General features: G+C 31.6%; 1 protein-coding gene and 1 long non-coding RNA gene across 2 annotated transcripts; both read right to left on the reverse strand.

Annotated features, from left to right (window-relative positions):
* Positions 1 to 4,222: 4,222 nt before the first annotated feature.
* On the reverse strand, positions 4,223 to 16,909 carry LOC148274445 (ubiquitin carboxyl-terminal hydrolase 3-like). The gene is made up of 6 exons (XM_088237112.1): positions 15,510 to 16,909; positions 14,494 to 14,623; positions 11,930 to 12,124; positions 8,660 to 8,802; positions 7,363 to 7,509; positions 4,223 to 5,484 (listed from the first exon to the last, which is right to left on the reverse strand). The coding sequence occupies exons 1-6, from the start codon at positions 15,518 to 15,520 to the stop codon at positions 5,268 to 5,270; spliced, it is 843 nt and encodes a 280-aa protein (XP_088093238.1). The 5' UTR covers positions 15,521 to 16,909; the 3' UTR covers positions 4,223 to 5,267.
* LOC148274446 (uncharacterized) lies at positions 9,408 to 11,582 on the reverse strand. Its single transcript, XR_015824299.1, has 2 exons — positions 10,328 to 11,582; positions 9,408 to 10,253 (listed from the first exon to the last, which is right to left on the reverse strand). It is a non-coding gene; the product is annotated as an uncharacterized LOC148274446 (long non-coding RNA).
* Positions 16,910 to 17,141: the final 232 nt, after the last annotated feature.

Raw genomic sequence — 17,141 nt, forward strand, 5'->3', positions numbered from 1 at the left:
TGCATTAGATGCATGTTTTGGTTTATATGTGGAACTACTTACAGAGGCTATTTAAGACCCTGAAATAGGATCTCTCATCTCTTTCCTGCTCCTGCCTTGCTGGCCTAGCTCCCGAAATAACAGCCGTGGTCGGCCGTCTCAATTTTTGCAGATCCCTGCGGTACCTACCAAAGCCATCCTGATATAACTTTATTCCAAAAATAAATCTCAGATATTTCAATTTTAAGAATATATCTGTAGAGAGAAGCAACGCCTTCAATTGCAGTCCGCAGCTACAGTAATATAACGTATTTTCACATCAAATATGGGCCATGTGACTCGGAGCACATTCTGAGAAAATCGATAAAAACGATTTTTTTAAAAACTACACCGAAAATAACACCACTGGTGTATAGACGAAGTAAGAAAAATACAGTATTTTTCAATAAAGTAATATATTTATTTAAAATATTAATTACTTTATGCCAAAAAGTCGCATTTTGATGATTTTCTTAGAATATGCTCAGAGTCACATGGCCCATATTTGATGTGCAACGACGATAAGCAAAATGGTGACTGTGACGCAGCGTGTAAAGTGAATACTCAAACCAGCCAATGGCAGCTCATAAACCCTGCAAATGCCTAGACTTCCCAATTTATTTTATTAAATGTTCTCCATCTCTGTTGTAATGTGTTAACAAGAAGAAACCTTTACAAATCTTGAATTGAAATAGTAATGAGAAAGTTAAGTGGTTTTAAAAAAATATATATTTGTTAATAGACTATCAAATTTAGCCAATTTCCTTTTTACATATTTTTATGTATCGTATTATTAGCGGAAAGTTTTTGGAATTACTTAAAAAAATGTATTATACCTTATATTGTATTTTCGTGTTTTTTCTTAAGACTAGAAATGCATGTTACTACATCCATTTTATTTATTGTAGTTATAAATACAGTTATTATAAATTTTACCCAGTCGAAATATTTCAAAAAATTGATTTTAATAAATATTATTATTAGAGATGGTAAAACACTTAGGTCTTTTATTGTGTCTAAATTTATTTACTGGCAGTTTTATTTTTAATCACACATTATGGTGATAAGTGATGTTACATGAATAAATCGAAATAAAATTTACGCAGTGAGAGACATCTAGTGATAGTTTACTAAACTAGGTGGTAATGTTTTGTGAGACTATGTAATAATATTCATCCTGTAAAATTAATAATAAAAATAAGTACCTAGTAATTTTACATACAATATCTAATTTTTTAAATTATAATATTTTCTAATCGTGAGTTGTTAATTCAAAACTCTTTGAAAATGGCCCCAAAATTGAAATATTTGGGTTATCTTATGAATGCAAATATTTACCATTTCCAGATAAAAAAAATTAAGCATATTCTTTTTTAATAAATAATATTATTTATGGGTAAATTTTTCTAGTCATGGTACAACACTTTTTATTTTACTGAATAAAAAAAAACATAGATCTCTTCAAGCACTAGCAAATGATGCAGTTTCACGAGAATTTATTTATTAGAATAACCATATATACTACTTATTTGAAAATATCAAAAACATATTTTTTTTTTTTTGTTTGTAAATAAACATTCTCGTTCTTACGACTTACGATGTAATTATATTTCAAATTTGGGGGGCATTTTCAATGAGCTGTAAATAACTACATATTAGAAAATGTGAATCGAGTTTTGGTAAAGGGCGTTGAAATACAGGACTTCTGATCGGTGAATTCACGACAATAGCAACTTTTTATTTTAAAAGATTTGACAGTAGAAACAACTTTCATTTTCATCTGCACCTGATGGTACATAGGGTACTCTCATTGGTACACTGAACGCAGTGCAATTCGATCATTTGTTACAGTTTTTCAATTTGTTCAATTTGTTGTTCAAATACAGGATTTCTGATCGGTGAATTCACGACAATAGCAACTCTTTATTTTAAAGATTTGACAGTAGAAACAACTTTCATTTTCATCTGCACCTGATGGTGCATAGGGTACTCTCACTGGTACACTGAAATTCTATCATTTGTTACAGGAAGACAAGGTGATCAGTCTTATGATTCACGCGTCAGTCCAGAGACAATGAAATATCACAGTGAAAAACTACCTTTAAAACCAATATTTCATGTCGACATTGCCATAAATCCAATCCTTCCCGGTCCGATTCCAAGAATGATGGACGGATTAACCATACACTATGAGACAGACTTATTTTTACTCGATATCTTTTTTCAGGATTTTTATCAGAGAGCAGCCATCAAGTCAAAAACAACCGTCCAGGATTTCAGTCCAATTTCACACACCGAACTGTATTCTTCATACGAAGACAGGGAACACATTCAGTGCAAGAGATACCATTTTTAAATATTTATACAGCTAATAATTTCAGGGAAGAGCAAATAAAACATAATTAATTTGTTTACATATTTTAATTATCATCAATGTATTTTTAATCACAGTGGGTAAATTTCAGCGCCAAGGACATATGAGCGAACATTTAAGTAATATAGCATAATTATTATTATACTATCAAATATTTATTTAAGCGAGAATTAAAATATTCCCCGATAATTTCCAAATCAATCGTAGATACAATTCACTTAATAAAGCTTCAAATATGAAGCAAAAATTAACTACTGCAAAATTCATATATTCTAAAGTATACTTGCATAGCAAAAAAACGTCAATTGTTCATTACAGTTAGGAAAATCATATATTTGTGTTTTAGGTTGTCATTTTGGGATCATAATCATTAAGTAATATATGCACTTTCGAGAACTCTGCCAGATAGTAAAACTAACATTTCATTGTCCACCAATAATATTTACAAAAAACAGGTAAATCAATATACACATTTGGAAAATTTAACGAGTCTTAAGGTAAGATGTTTCTGGAAAATATTGGAATGATCCGACTAAAACTGAATGTCCATAAAAATATTATAAATGATTGTAAGTAAGGCATTGTCTAGTGTTATGACTTGTATTGTTAAAAGCCCATTTCATGTTATCATTGGATTGCTTGGTCTGTTTTAATATTCTGCAGATGTCAATTTGCTGGAAAAGTAAATACCATTACTCCTGAAAGAAATGTGGATTTACTTTAAAAAAATATATTTTACCCATTATTTTTATTAAATGATAAATTCACTTCTAACTAATGAGGAAGTTCAGTGTTTTTTATTTATTTGTTAATGGAATATAAAATTAAGCCAAAAATGTTTTTTTTTCAATTTTTATATATCGTATTATCGGCGCTACGATTTTTTGAAGTTTCGTATTTCTGAAATAACTCAGCGTGTGACGTTAGAGGTTCTCTTCGTGACGTCGTTAAAAGTAGTCAGTTTTTATTAAAAAGCTTTTTTTTATACATTTTCAGGAAACATTGCCGTACAATTTAATGCTCCAATTTTAACCATGCGCAAAAAAACATTTACTGTATCCAAAAGCTGAAGTTCCTCATTGCAACTACACAACCTTATACATCACAATCGCCGCCAATAAAACATAGCATTTATATAATTCAGAATTAAATCAGTAAAATGATTAAAAGAATTGTCAACAAGTAAACCATTTTTAATTGTTTAAGTTTGGATAGAATACGCAAATTCAATTTTTTCAAAATATTTACATGTTTTTATTTGTGATGAATTAAGAAATACCAATGAATTCGTATTTTAAAACAGAAGCCAAACCTGACCCACCGTAAGAAAGATAGCAGTAAAAAATAATTTGTACTAATTTCTTATTGCATTGAAAGATATATAGTTATACAGCGCTCTTCGGGTAGATTACTCACAAAAAGACACTTTGTAACTAGATAAATATAAAAATAAAAAAAAGTGAAGAACTTGAGCATTCCTATTGTAACCATCTATCTGATGGATGTTCTCAAAAACTATTTTAGATAAGAATCAGATTTTATAAATGCGCTGAGTTTTCTCATAAAGTTAAAAACCCATGTTATTTTTTAAAGATAATGAATGGTATGGTGCGCAGGAGAGTAAAACTTGTAACATTGAAAAGTGAAAACATTGAGCATTCCTATTGTAACTATCAATCCTGAACTATTTATATATCTATATAAAAAGAACAAGTAATTTATTTATGTTTAAGGTAAAATAATAAATTTAACCAATAAATTTAATTATAATTTTTATAATAAAAGTTCAATTGAAATAATTAACACAAAATTCAATAATAATTCAAATAATTTTTCTTTCATCAGTTGATGTAATTTTTAACACTTTGCAAAATTGGCTCTGAATGGAACAATTTTTTTTCTTCAAATTTATAATGAAGACTAGCCAACTGTACTTAAAATGAAAAATGAGTAGTCTAAGAAGACCAGAAGAGGACATGTTGAAATGTATTTAGACGATAATTGTGATGGGGATATCAAAAATATGAAGCATGAGTTGTGGAAAAAAAAAGATTAAACCAGCAACCATAGATTTAAATTCGACGATCCAATCAAATGGGCTTTTTACCAGAAGTGTATTAATTTGTGGCAACAATAAACAGTATTCCAATGGAAATTCTGTATTTTTTTGTATTTTTTCAGAGTGGCAAGGAAAAATATTTAAAGAAATTGAATGTGCTTATCACAGTAATTACAAGCAAAATTGACCAATAACACATTTTAAAGAAATATTTTTTATAATTTGAAATTTCATGTTCAATCAAAAAATATTAATCGAAATTATTGCATGCAAAATTTGTTCAATAAAAATGAGAAAAATATCACAAAACATTACTATTTTAATGGAGTATTAATGTAAACACTATGAATGTATAATTTTAAGAAAATAGGAAAACAATTTAATTCATTGGGAGATAAATCACTTTCAAATCGAACGTTTCTAAGTCATACCTAAAAAATATTTACACAAATCACAACAAACCATCTTCAAATGATAATTAAGAATAATGCAAACATGATTCGAATGTTCGTACTCTACGAATTTGCATACTCGACTGATAAATGAAGAGATGGTCTATGTAAAATAAAAAAAATCCCGAGTTTCTTTTTTATTCATTGGAACTTTCTATCCGCAGTATGCAAAAACATATTATTTTTACACATTAAATCTACTTAAGCTCAAGTGAAAAGTATCTACCGCGACAGATCAAAGAGAAATGATAACGTACAATATTACGCGACTCAATTACATTATTTTTTTTCTAAATGGTAACACTGTCATAGTGCAACCAGATTCAATGTTTCAGGGTCACTTTCCCCTAGTTTGTTTTAGGCGTCATGAATCTTCTATTTGCTTCTCCGCGGAAATATCCGTGGCCTGAGGACTGGAGCCGATATGGTTGGGTAATGTAATCTCTCTCCTGATGTAGAAGAGGATGTAAGGTTTACAGGAAGCCACCGTACTGAGGTCGGTGAGGCCGACGCAGGAATCGTTGAAGTGGAACCACTGACCGTCGTTGATGGCGAATGCTGTGTAATGGCCAGATCCCGCACTGAAAATATAAACAAGTAATGACCAATCATAAAACGCATTTGCAGAATGGACGAATGAATGCACGTGTAGCAGATATAAAAGGTACGGTATAAAATCTGGTGAAATCACCTTACCATATTTATTTCTACTACACTTGCAAACTAAAGCTAAAGGTATATTTACCACAAATCGTGACAAATTATAAAGGCAACTCTGACATTTCCCATTGATAAATTATGTTTTATTCTGTCCTTACACACATATTATTAAAAATATTAATATCGGTGGTGATTTTGCAATATGCATTAAATACCTAAAAAAATTATATTTTGGAAAGTGACAACTGTTTGAAAGTATTGGAAATGCCACCACAATCACTGTGTACATTTTAATCCTATTGAGAATCTGCGGCAAGAATTTAACACCCATTTAAGGAAACACAATATCATCGGTATACTGATAAAAGCTTCTAAATGCATTATTGCTTATTGCTTATACTGAAAAAAATCTATTTAAATGTTTGACTCAACTTTAATTTTTTCCGATCTTCCTTATTCAAATTTTGGACATGATACATACTCATGAAACCATCTTAGTTTCTTTTGATTGTTTGTATAGATGAGATTTAGAAAAAAAATACCTGGAAAATTGAACTAATGGTTTTCACCAGAAACCACATTTTTTTTTAAGTAGTTTAGTGGATTTTTATACATGCTCACTTTGAAACTAAGCCTTGGAAGATTTAGAGGATTTTATATTTTATTTTATCAGTTGATAAAGCTTGAAAAATGACATAATTGTATTTTCAACTTGTTTTCTTCATTTAGAGGGTTTTACTATGGGTAATAACTAACGATATTCCAAATGCAAAGGACCTAAAGTCGCGACTGAAGGAAGAATGGAATACATTAGACGCTAATTATTGTGAAAAAGTTGTATCTTCTATGCCTAAAAACCTTAGGAGTGGTTTAAAACAAAAGCGGTACCCGAAAGTGTTTTTTTGTTTCATGGATATTTTGTGTTTAAATTGATGATGTGAAGAGATAGTGTTATTTGTAAGAATATCAGTGTGAAGTGAAATTTTGCGTTGGCAAGTGTTTTGTATTTTTTAGTGAATTATTTGTAGACATTGATTAAAATTATTTCTAGAAGAGTTCAGGATGTAAAAGCAAGATAGTTTAGGATGTAAAACGAAAATAAATATTATAATTTTACAAATATTTAACATAAATATCCAAATTCGCGCTTGTACAGATATCAGTGTGAGTAATTCATTGTAGTTAAGAAAAAGGCTAAAAAAATAAGATAAGATATTGACAGATCACCAGCGATATTGTGGATTTCTTTCATTTCATTTAGAGACTAACGTGGAGGTGCTGAGACAAACCAGCGCCTAAAAAGAACTGCTGTCCTTAATAACAGAGAAAACTTGCAGATGGGGAAGATCGAGGGAAAGCGTGGAGTTGGAAGGCTACAAATGTCCTGGCTGAGAAACATCCGCAATTGGACAGGAGTGCGCGGGGTCGAGGAGTTGTTCCGGTTAGCGCAGGACAGGAATGCCTACTCTAGAGTGATCGCCAACGTCGGGGGACTTGATATGGCACAGAAAGAAGATAAGTAGCACATTGTATCTGATAATTGTCTGATTCATCTGCATGCACTTTGGTTACTATAACAATAAAAATATCTAAGAAAATACTATTAAACTTTGTGAATGCCCTTCTTAGTGATACAATATCTTTACATTTATATATTTTTTAAAGTTGTATTGTTCTTAGCTAACCTTTTAATTAAGATTTTAACGCTAGGAAAATATATTCACATTTTATATATTTCCCTATCGCTTTGCCTTGAATCAGGCAATCACATATAAAATCAAATAAAAATGTAAACTTACCCATTACCATGATGTACAATAACTGCAGCCAAGTCGTATAAATTATTACCAGCTGCCGATCTTCTGGTCTCTGGTAAGTTGGTAAGGACAAATTGAGACATGTCCAGTGCCGTTGTCGGAAAAGAAATATTTGTATCTATCTTAGTCCTGAAAAAATCCGATCATGTTTATAATTTGTGTTTTTAAATGTTTTTTTCAGGAAAAACATATTTAAATAGTTTAACAAAAAAAAAACCTATGAAAATACACGTACTTAAGTCTAGATAAACCACTTTTCAAGCAATTTGTCATTAGGTGCTCAAACATAAGTTCTATATTTTAATTAAAAAGCTATAGAATTTTTTTTCATACTAAAATCAGTATGAAAAAGATCCCTCTCCCAGCTAATTACGCAACATATTTTATAACCATCAACATATTACATCAGAGATAAAGAACATTTTAGAGAAGGTAATAAAGAAGTCTAGGCGTCTACAGTTGTTGTTGTACAGTTGTTGATAATACACCTGGTCCATGAAGAAGTACAGAAATTGAAAAAAAAAAAAAATTTCAGGCGTTGCCAAGTTTGTAGGTGTAAAAATTCAATTAGATGAATCTCACCCGCATAAATAAAGCTTTCAGCTCTTTAACTTCACAAACATCAACAGATGAAAGAGTTGAAGGAATATCTATATTCCTACATCTATGTTTAAATATGGGCAGAATGGTGAATGTTACACAATGTGTAAAGTGGCCACTTAAACCAGCCAATGACAGGTCATAAGCCCTGTAGACGCCTAGACTTCTATATTACCTTCTCTAAAATCTTCTTCATCTCTGTTGTAATATGTTGATGTTAACAGCTGCCGGGGAGTTGAATCCAGTCCTTGTCTACAAAAATTTGGACAAACTCAAAATACTTTTGATATTTTATAACGTTTTATTTAACTCGAACTCTGGACAAAGTTTTAGATCATTTGGCAACATATTAAACATTTTAGGTATGATGTGCTCTAATGTTCTTTGACCATATTCTTTTTTTAAATTTAAGTATAACTAAAATGTTAAAGGAACTAAATCTTGTTAAAAAGTTCCAATTTATTTTTGGGTGTGGAATTGAACACAAGTTACAAAATTATTTTATTCCACAAGGTACAGGCAATTTTAAAAAATATTTAATTTCATACATTTTTGTCCGTGTTTATATGATTACAAGTATGTGATACAAATGATAAGTACTTTTATAATATTTTTGATAATTAATACACATAAGGGTATTCTATTAAATAGTAAATTTAAAAAAAGGTTTAATACTAACCTATAAAAGTTATGCCACCTAAACCGTTTGATATGCAGACAAAGAACATTGGGTAGTCGTCTAATCCAGAATCTCTTTGTGGAGCGTTGTTTACTCTTACAGCTACTACAGAAGTAAAGTTCTGTATCTGCTAATTCTTCGATCTGGAAATTTTGTATTATTTAAACAAAATAGCAGAAACCAATCCACGCGGGCGACTCACCGGTAAGCCGCCGCGTACTTGCCCTGTACGCGGGTGACTCACCGGTGAGTCGCGAGTTTCTCCCGCGATATCTGAATGAAAACATACTAGCCGAAGCCGAAACTTGGTCTTTAAAAACTCTCGAATCATCACACTACTGACATCTTGCGTCCTTTATTGTTTTTAAAATACGCTTCCCAGCTAACCAGACAAAAGTTTTAAGAAGAGCCCTAATTCTGATTTAATCGACAGCAGTTTTAAATCTTCCCGCGCTGTTGAGAATGTGGTGACGTAAGTGCGTGTTTAGTTCAGATAAGCAGCGGCCTTCAACGACTCCCAATCAAAGTATTTTTTGCTTTTTTGTGTATGTGAAGAACTACATATAATTAATCGGTTCCGTTTTATTAGTGAATTTATTTAATTCGGTGATGTGATAGTAAATATAATACGCAAACAGAAATAATGTGGAGCCTGTTTTTTATGTAATATGCTATATGAGATATTTTAGTATATAACAGTAGACTTCTATTATTGTGTTTAAAACTTTTTCAATTTTATGCATTTATATTTCTCGTAATTACAAAGTATTTTTTTTTAATGTCGCGTAGTAAAACAACTGAACATTTAAATGATATCTTTAATAAGGTATGGTGCATGTTTTTTAGAAATTTATTTTTTAAGTGGGTTTTTTTAAGTTCCTAAAATTTGAAATGTCGGGTCCCAGTCTTAGCAGCGATGAAATTTTAAATAATTTAGAGTCAATACATTCAGATTTCGAAATGACTGAGAGTGAAAATATTACCGAAGCTGTTGACCCGATAACTATGATTCCAAAACTGAAATCACTGTCGAAGAAAGTGATGACGCCTCGTGGATTGTAGGCCCTTTTGTATCTATAATACATGAATTCGATGATTTTGTATCAGGTATCAAATCCTAATACAATGTTGACTGAAGATTCTGCAGAACTAGACTTTTTTGAACATTTTTTAAATAGAGAAATTATGACACAAATAGTTTAAGAATCCAATAAATTTTATCAGTACAAAATGAGCACTGTCGATTTTACGGAAAAATACAGAATTCATAAATGGGTACACAATAGTTTCGGAAATGTATGTTTTCATGGCTATAACTTTTGCAATGACGAGTACTAAGCGTTTGACAATAGAAGAGTATTAGAGTACAAACTGTATACATCACACTCCGTTTTTTGGAATGACGATGCCCAGAGACAGGTACCAACTACTGTTGCAAATGCTCTACTTTAGTGATAGTAATGTACAAACACCGACTGATAAACTTTATAAAATTAGATTTCTTCTTGACCACACCAGAACAAATTTTAAAGCAACTATGATGCCTCACGAAAATCTATGTATCGACAAAAGCATTATTGTTTTCAAAGGTCATCTGTTATTTAAACAATACATCGCTTCGAAATGTCACCGGTTTGGCATGAAAATGTTTGTTTTGTGCGACGTTACAAGTTTTATTTTTGATTTTATTATATATGTCGGAGCTGAAACTGAAATCGATAATACGTATGGTCCTGGTATTACAGGTGCTGTTGTTACCACACTGCTATCGGACTATTTTGGAAATGGTCATAATTTATGGTGCGATAACTGGTATACCAGTCCCCAGTTATTTAACTATCTTCATGACCAAAAAACTAATGCCCGTGGCACCGTCCGGAAAAACAGAAAAGATATGCCAATTTTCAAAAAATTTAAAAAGGGGGAAGTGCAATCAAAATCCCAGCCCCCATTATTAGCAATAAAATGGCATGATAAGCTCGAAGTACACATGCTTGCAACACTTCACGATGAATCTATGGCGTCATTGGGGAAAACCAATAGGACAACAGAGAACATATTTTAAAACCCCAATGTATATTATATTACAATAAAAACATGGGGCTGGTTGACAAAGCAGACAAGATGCTTAACAACTTGAATTGCATGAGAAAATCAGTAAAGTGGTATGGGAAAGTTGCTTTTGATATTATCGATCTTTATTTGTTAAATGCATATATTATGTTTTAAACAATAAAATCAACAAAAATTAGCTTGGCCGATTTCCAATTGGCAGTAATTGAACAATTAGGGAAAAAATATCACAAAGTTGTACCCCATATTTTCCATCCTACAACATTAAGTGAGATAACCCACTTGGAGCATCCTCGTCAATAACAAATAAACATATACGCGTTAAAATCTTCCCACAGAAAAAGTGCCAAACCCCCTTCGAAGGTGTCGTGTCGGTGCCACTTCTAAACTAAAACCGAAAATGAGAAAACAAACTAAATTTGTGTGTGCTGAGTGTAATGAGTCGCTGTGCGTTGACAAATGTTTTCAAATGTATCATGACAAAAAAATACTGATTTCTCTGAGAGTTATAATAGAAAACATTTCATTATTTATATATTTTCAAGTGTGGTATTTTTAATCTAAGACCATTTTAAGTGTTAACTATAACGGCGCATGGCTCTGTTATGCGGTGTGTATAATAATATACTATATGCACGCATCTACTTATGTAGTCTAGCTATAGCGACGCTTGCCTTGTATGGGAGATTATATTTGATTATCGACGTTTAGTAACGTTTAAGATGTTTATTTACATTTAGAAACGAACTTCAGAATCTTTGTGATGATTTTATTAACACAAGATGTAAAATATGAGCGTTATTATTGTTTAAAGTCATAAATTAGATTCGGCAAAAGGACTGCCGCGTATGAACGTAGCACGGGATATTTTTGATGCGTAAAATAGGTTAAGGCAGGCACCCTGAAAAGTTTGGTTACGATGAAGAGCCCTTCATATTTTTTTGTTCTGTATTTTATTTATTAAGCACCCCAATAGGTGACGAATAAAATTTCATTTATTTTTTAATTTATTTATTTACATACAGCTTATTTTACATTTTTTGAGAAATAAGTCCCAAATCCAAGGGACCAAAGTCTTGTGTTGGGACGATTGTTTCAAATGTTTCGCAAGTGCCGGTTGCTGATTTTCCGGGCTTTTAAAGACATGAAAATACCACAGTTTGTAACTGGTAAATGATTTCCAATTATTATATTTACCTCTACAAAACTGGTGAGGCAATCCAAGATACTGCACTCAGGACCAGATGGAGAGCAGGCTCCATCATCAGCTGTGGCAGCACTCTTCCGGCCTCCTACCGGACTGCTGGGGATCAGGCGCTCGGGAATGTCCAGAGACAGATCCAAAAATGGATCGTGCTTCTTGCTCTCGGTACCGCAAGCCAGACAATGAACCTAGTAAAAACATATATTTTTAAAATAAAATAGGCTATTTTTAACACTTGTCCTTTGCCTGATTAATACCTCTATAGATTGAAAATCATTTTTTAAATACAAATTTTACTACGACTTTTCATCCCTAGGATATTATGTTTCGAGAAGTGCTTTAAATCATGACAGGGTCACCAGTTTATGTAATGTAATGTATTTTTTTAGATGGGTGAACATTTGTTTTCATAAGCTAGTAATAACTTGATTTCAAACAATATACACAAAAATAATTTCAATGACTATATTTTTAAGTTATGATTCTTCATCTGATTGAATTATTTGAGCAACTTTGTATGAGTCATCTATCTGTTTCTAAAGTTCACACAGGGGTTTTTTCATTCAAAAAAAAATGTTTTTCTTTTCCCAGATTTCATTCTTTTTTTATAAACAGCACATTGCAAAATGCTTTTTTTCGTAGGACTTTTTCAATGTACAATACAAAATTTAAAAATATAGATTACACAAACATCACTCTGTCAGATTTAAAATTTACACTAAAAATGTATTATGTAACTGAGTAGACATTATAATAATAAATATGTACATCTCCCCTCCCCTCCTTATCCTCTCTTCAAGCATTTTTGTCCTTATCCCGCCCAATTTACAGTAACTTAATGTTCTTAAAATAAATATTTTAAAAATCTTTGATTATTGAGTACATAAAATAACATTTTTATATGTATAAATTGTGTGTATTTATTTGGTATGTAATATATTTTCTTTACTAACTTTGTATACTATGTGGAAATCTGTTATTAGTTCTGAGTATATACACTATATCTGTTTGTTTACTAAAAATATGTATGTAGAACTGTTGATTTCCCAAATAAAATAAAATAAAATAAAATAAATAAATAAAATTCCTTACTCCAAACCGGATGGTTAATATTAAGTTGTAAATTCAGTTGTTCATTTGTGATCTTACAGTTTATGCACTGCAATGTCTTCATTACAATAAATAGGGCTTAGATCATAATGCTAGTTTTGGAATATGTATTAAGTTAAGGCAGTAACATGAAATAGTAATAACCTGAAATAAAACACCTATAATTTATATTTTGACACTAAGGAAGAAAAAAATTATTTCACACTCGAAGAATACGGTGGGTTTATAATAAAAACACAAAATAGAGATGCGAACAAGTTTTAAACAGGAATGCTGGTGGAGGCAGAGAAGGGCGAGTGACGTGATTCACGCCCTTATATAGGTACATTGGATACCTCGCATATAGACAATAATTTAATGTCTTAACTCTACAAAACTGTCTGATTTTTTATTTGAGGGTACTATAGATGGAAGAAAAGCAATTTCAACTGATATCTGAACTGACATGTCGATAATTCGCAAGTGTGAATACAATTGGTCCAGGCAGAGGGGTAGGCTGAGTCGAAAACAAAATTTCCAAACCTAGTGTTTGGGATAGCCCGGAGTTTGCCAAATTTTCCTCTGCCTGAATCAAATGCTGACCTAGGGGTAGATTGTTATTAGCGTGTTAAATTTAAATTAAATTAAATGACCGTAGTAGATTATAAATCTTAATAAACATATCAAATATGGTAAAACCATGACTTTTAGGACACTCTAGTTTTAACTACATAACATGTTGCCTATATTTGAACATCTATATTCCTTCAATTCTTTCATATGTTGATGTTTGTGAAGTTAAAGAGCTGAAACCTTTATTTATGCAGGTGAGATTCATCTAATTGAATTATTTCACCTACATACTAGGCAACGCCTGAAAATGTTATTTTTTCAATTTCTATACTTCTTCATGGACCAGGTAATTTATCAACAATATTTTGAATTTGTCCAAATTTTTGTAGACAAGGACTGGATTCAACCCCCTGGGGAGCTGTTTATATTAACATATTACAACAGACATGAAGAACATTTAAGAAAAGGTAATATAGAAGTCTAGGCATCTACAGGGCTTATGACCTGTCAATGGCTGGTTTAAGAGGCCACTTTACACTGTGTAACATTTACCATTCTGCCTATATTTGAACATCTATATTCCTTCAATTCTTTCATCTGTTGATGTTTGTGAAGTTAAAGAGCTGAAACCTTTATTTATGCAGGTGAGATTCATCTAATTGAATTATTTCACCTACATACTAGGCAACGCCTGAAAATGTTATTTTTTCAATTTCTATACTTCAATGTTATTTCTTTTTTTCCATGCATTTTTCTTTTCCTCGCTTTAGCGTTTTCCTCACTTTTACACATTTTTTTGTTGCTCCCTGGAAAAACGTAAAACAGGGGTGGGTGTACTGTATTGATAATTTATTTTTTTTAAAAAAGGGAATAAAAATTAGTTACTCTTCCATACCTCGCTTTGAAGAGTTCCTCCAAAGACAGTTGTGACGATCGAACTACGACCTCTCTGTGGTAGAGAGAAATATCCCGTATCCTTCAAACTAACATCTGAAGGCAACAATTGCAGCAATTCTGTATGCAATCTGAAAAACCATATAATTTAAATATGTATAATTAACATCAAATTGAAGGAATGTAGCCATGAAGAGGCTTTTAATATTAATAGTACGGGAGTATTTAAAAACTTGGTTATAATCAAATTCACACCAGTCAAACAAATTTTTCCTTCATAGGTAGTTGAACATCTTGAAAACTGCAATTCTGAGATAATTACTACAGTGGAACTCCGTTTATCTGAACTCGTCATCCGGATTGCCAAATATCTGGATTGTTGTCAGGAAAAAATCTTCTCACCGTCAAGAGTATGCGGGACCTCGCTGCTCTTGCGAGTTTCTTCGTCAAAACAAATGTTTAAATAAGTTTTTAATGTGATTCTGATTCGCTGTATTATTTCAAAAGCATTAAAAATCTGTTCTTATAGTAAATAAAGTGATCTTAGAGTACATTTTGCATTTTCTTTCAAAACATCTTAAATTAATGGTTGGCCCAATTATCCGGATTTCTGCGTATCCGAATAACGTTTGGCATTCATTAATCCGAATGATTGTAGTATTGCTGTATTTTATGTTTTGTTTTACTAAAAAATTGTTGCATTAGATAGGTAGAATTGAAGAATATTGGTACTTATGAAAGAACTATGCTACTTAGCACAGTTCTTTCATTGTATTGAATTATTTGACAGTTTTTTGCAAGCAAGCCTCATTTAGATAAATCTTGTCAAATGTCTAATTGGAATATATTTGAGTGTAGAATTTGGAGTAAATCTTACGAAAGGCTGTATGTATCAAATAGCACTAATATGAGATGAGAATTTGTAGTGTTTATTATATTTTAGTAAAATTTAATTTAAAAGGGGTATATTGAAAATATTCTAGAATTAAACATAGAACAATGGAATGAATGATTTACCTATCTAGCATGTATCGAAGGAATTCGTGAGCATCTTGTTGTTGATAGCCCCTAAACCGAGGAACCACTTTCCATATAACAAGGAACAGGCATTCTGGAGAAATGGCTGCTTTTGATCCGCACCCTCCAGCGTTTAAGTTGATCAGTACCTAAAACATCGGTCCATTATATTAATTGCTTAGAAAATGGATAGGCTCAAAAAATAAAATTATTTAACAACGACAACAAACCATCGCACCGTTTCCCAGTACGGGTTGGCAGAGACGATAGAACGCCATGTAACTCTTGTCGTTGTGTACATATCTCATTTCCTCTACAATCATACATTTTCTCATGCACACACGCCGATTATTTAAACTTTTGACAATACAATTATTAAAATGACTTAAAATGAGGTGCAGAGAGCCATAGGAGCTAAAGCGATATTTAACATCAATTTAATCAGAGTTTTATGTAGATAGATGAAAAAATCCTATGTTTTGACCACACTACTGGCTAACTAAACGCCAAATTTAAAGCTGGTAACTCAACAATACTACTCTAAAATTTGAAATAGTGATTTCTGAACTATTTTACAAGTGAAAAAAATATTGTAGTGCAGATAATGGGTCAAAATAAACATTGTGATCCCAATACCAGGAAATTTAAATGTCCTTGTGAGATGAAGATTGGAACATACAAAAAATATCAAGCTATATGAAAATCTCTAAAAATATGATATTTAATGCCATAAAACATGTAAAAAAAATCACAAAACCTGTGAAAATATCACTACACAAAAGGAAGAAATCTTCACAAGACGACAGAGTAATGGTTAAGATCTCGAAGAATGAGCCCCTTAAAAGACATCTGTAGAAATCCAAAAGGAGATTGGTGTGGACAGTTTGAAGAAGACTCCAAGAAGCTGGTCTTCGTGGGAGAATCGCCAGGAGAAAGCTATTAATAAATAAAATCAATAGACAGAAGAAATTTAAATTTGCACAAGACTATATTCGAAGGAGTGCTGACCAATGGTAGCTCGTTCTTTTCATTGACAAGTTATAGTTTAATCGTATTTGATCTGATGGGAGAAGATATGTGTGAAAATTGAAGTGTGAGGAATTCAATCCTCAAAATACAATCAAGACAGTTAAAGGAGCGGGTGGTGGTGTAATGGTATGGGGTAGTATGTCGTGGCATGGAGTAGGACCAATCAATCGAATAAGCGGTTTTATGAACCAACAAGCACACGTGGACATTTTTAAAAGTGTTATATTAGGTTTTATTTTTAAGTTTTTTAGGAGAAAATATTCAAGTGTCCCCATTTAAATGTTCCTCTTAAATAATGGTCATTGTAAAAATATAAATTTTAAAACTATTGTTGAAATAAACATATTGTAAACTTCATGTTGTTTTATTTAATATTCAGAGTTGCATCACTAAAAAATATTATGTACTGATTTACACGGTGAAATAGATGATTTTGTATTTTTTATTTGCATGCTCACCACTGTGTACATACTCATATTTGTATATATTATATTTATACATTGGGCATCACCATATTACTTTCACTAGTTATTCATTCTATCACAGTTATCCATTTCCATTCGAACCGAGCAGTTTCTCAAACCAGATTTATATTTCGAAAAG

The sequence above is a fragment of the Micrasema longulum genome, unplaced genomic scaffold (genome assembly GCF_059751315.1).
Source record: "Micrasema longulum isolate JH-2025_06_02 unplaced genomic scaffold, ASM5975131v1 h1tg001646l, whole genome shotgun sequence".
Classification (NCBI taxonomy): Eukaryota; Metazoa; Arthropoda; class Insecta; order Trichoptera; family Brachycentridae; genus Micrasema; species Micrasema longulum.

What these genes read in the sequence shown, in the direction of transcription:
- LOC148274445 (XM_088237112.1), bottom strand. An exon ending in GCCTCACCAGTTTTGTAGAG is followed by an intron (nt 8,803 to 11,929) that starts GTAAATATAATA and finishes CAAAATTTCCAG; the next exon opens with ATCGAAGAATTAGCAGATAC. An exon ending in ATTGTACATCATGGTAATGG is followed by an intron (nt 5,485 to 7,362) that starts GTAAGTTTACAT and finishes TTATATTTTCAG; the next exon opens with TGCGGGATCTGGCCATTACA.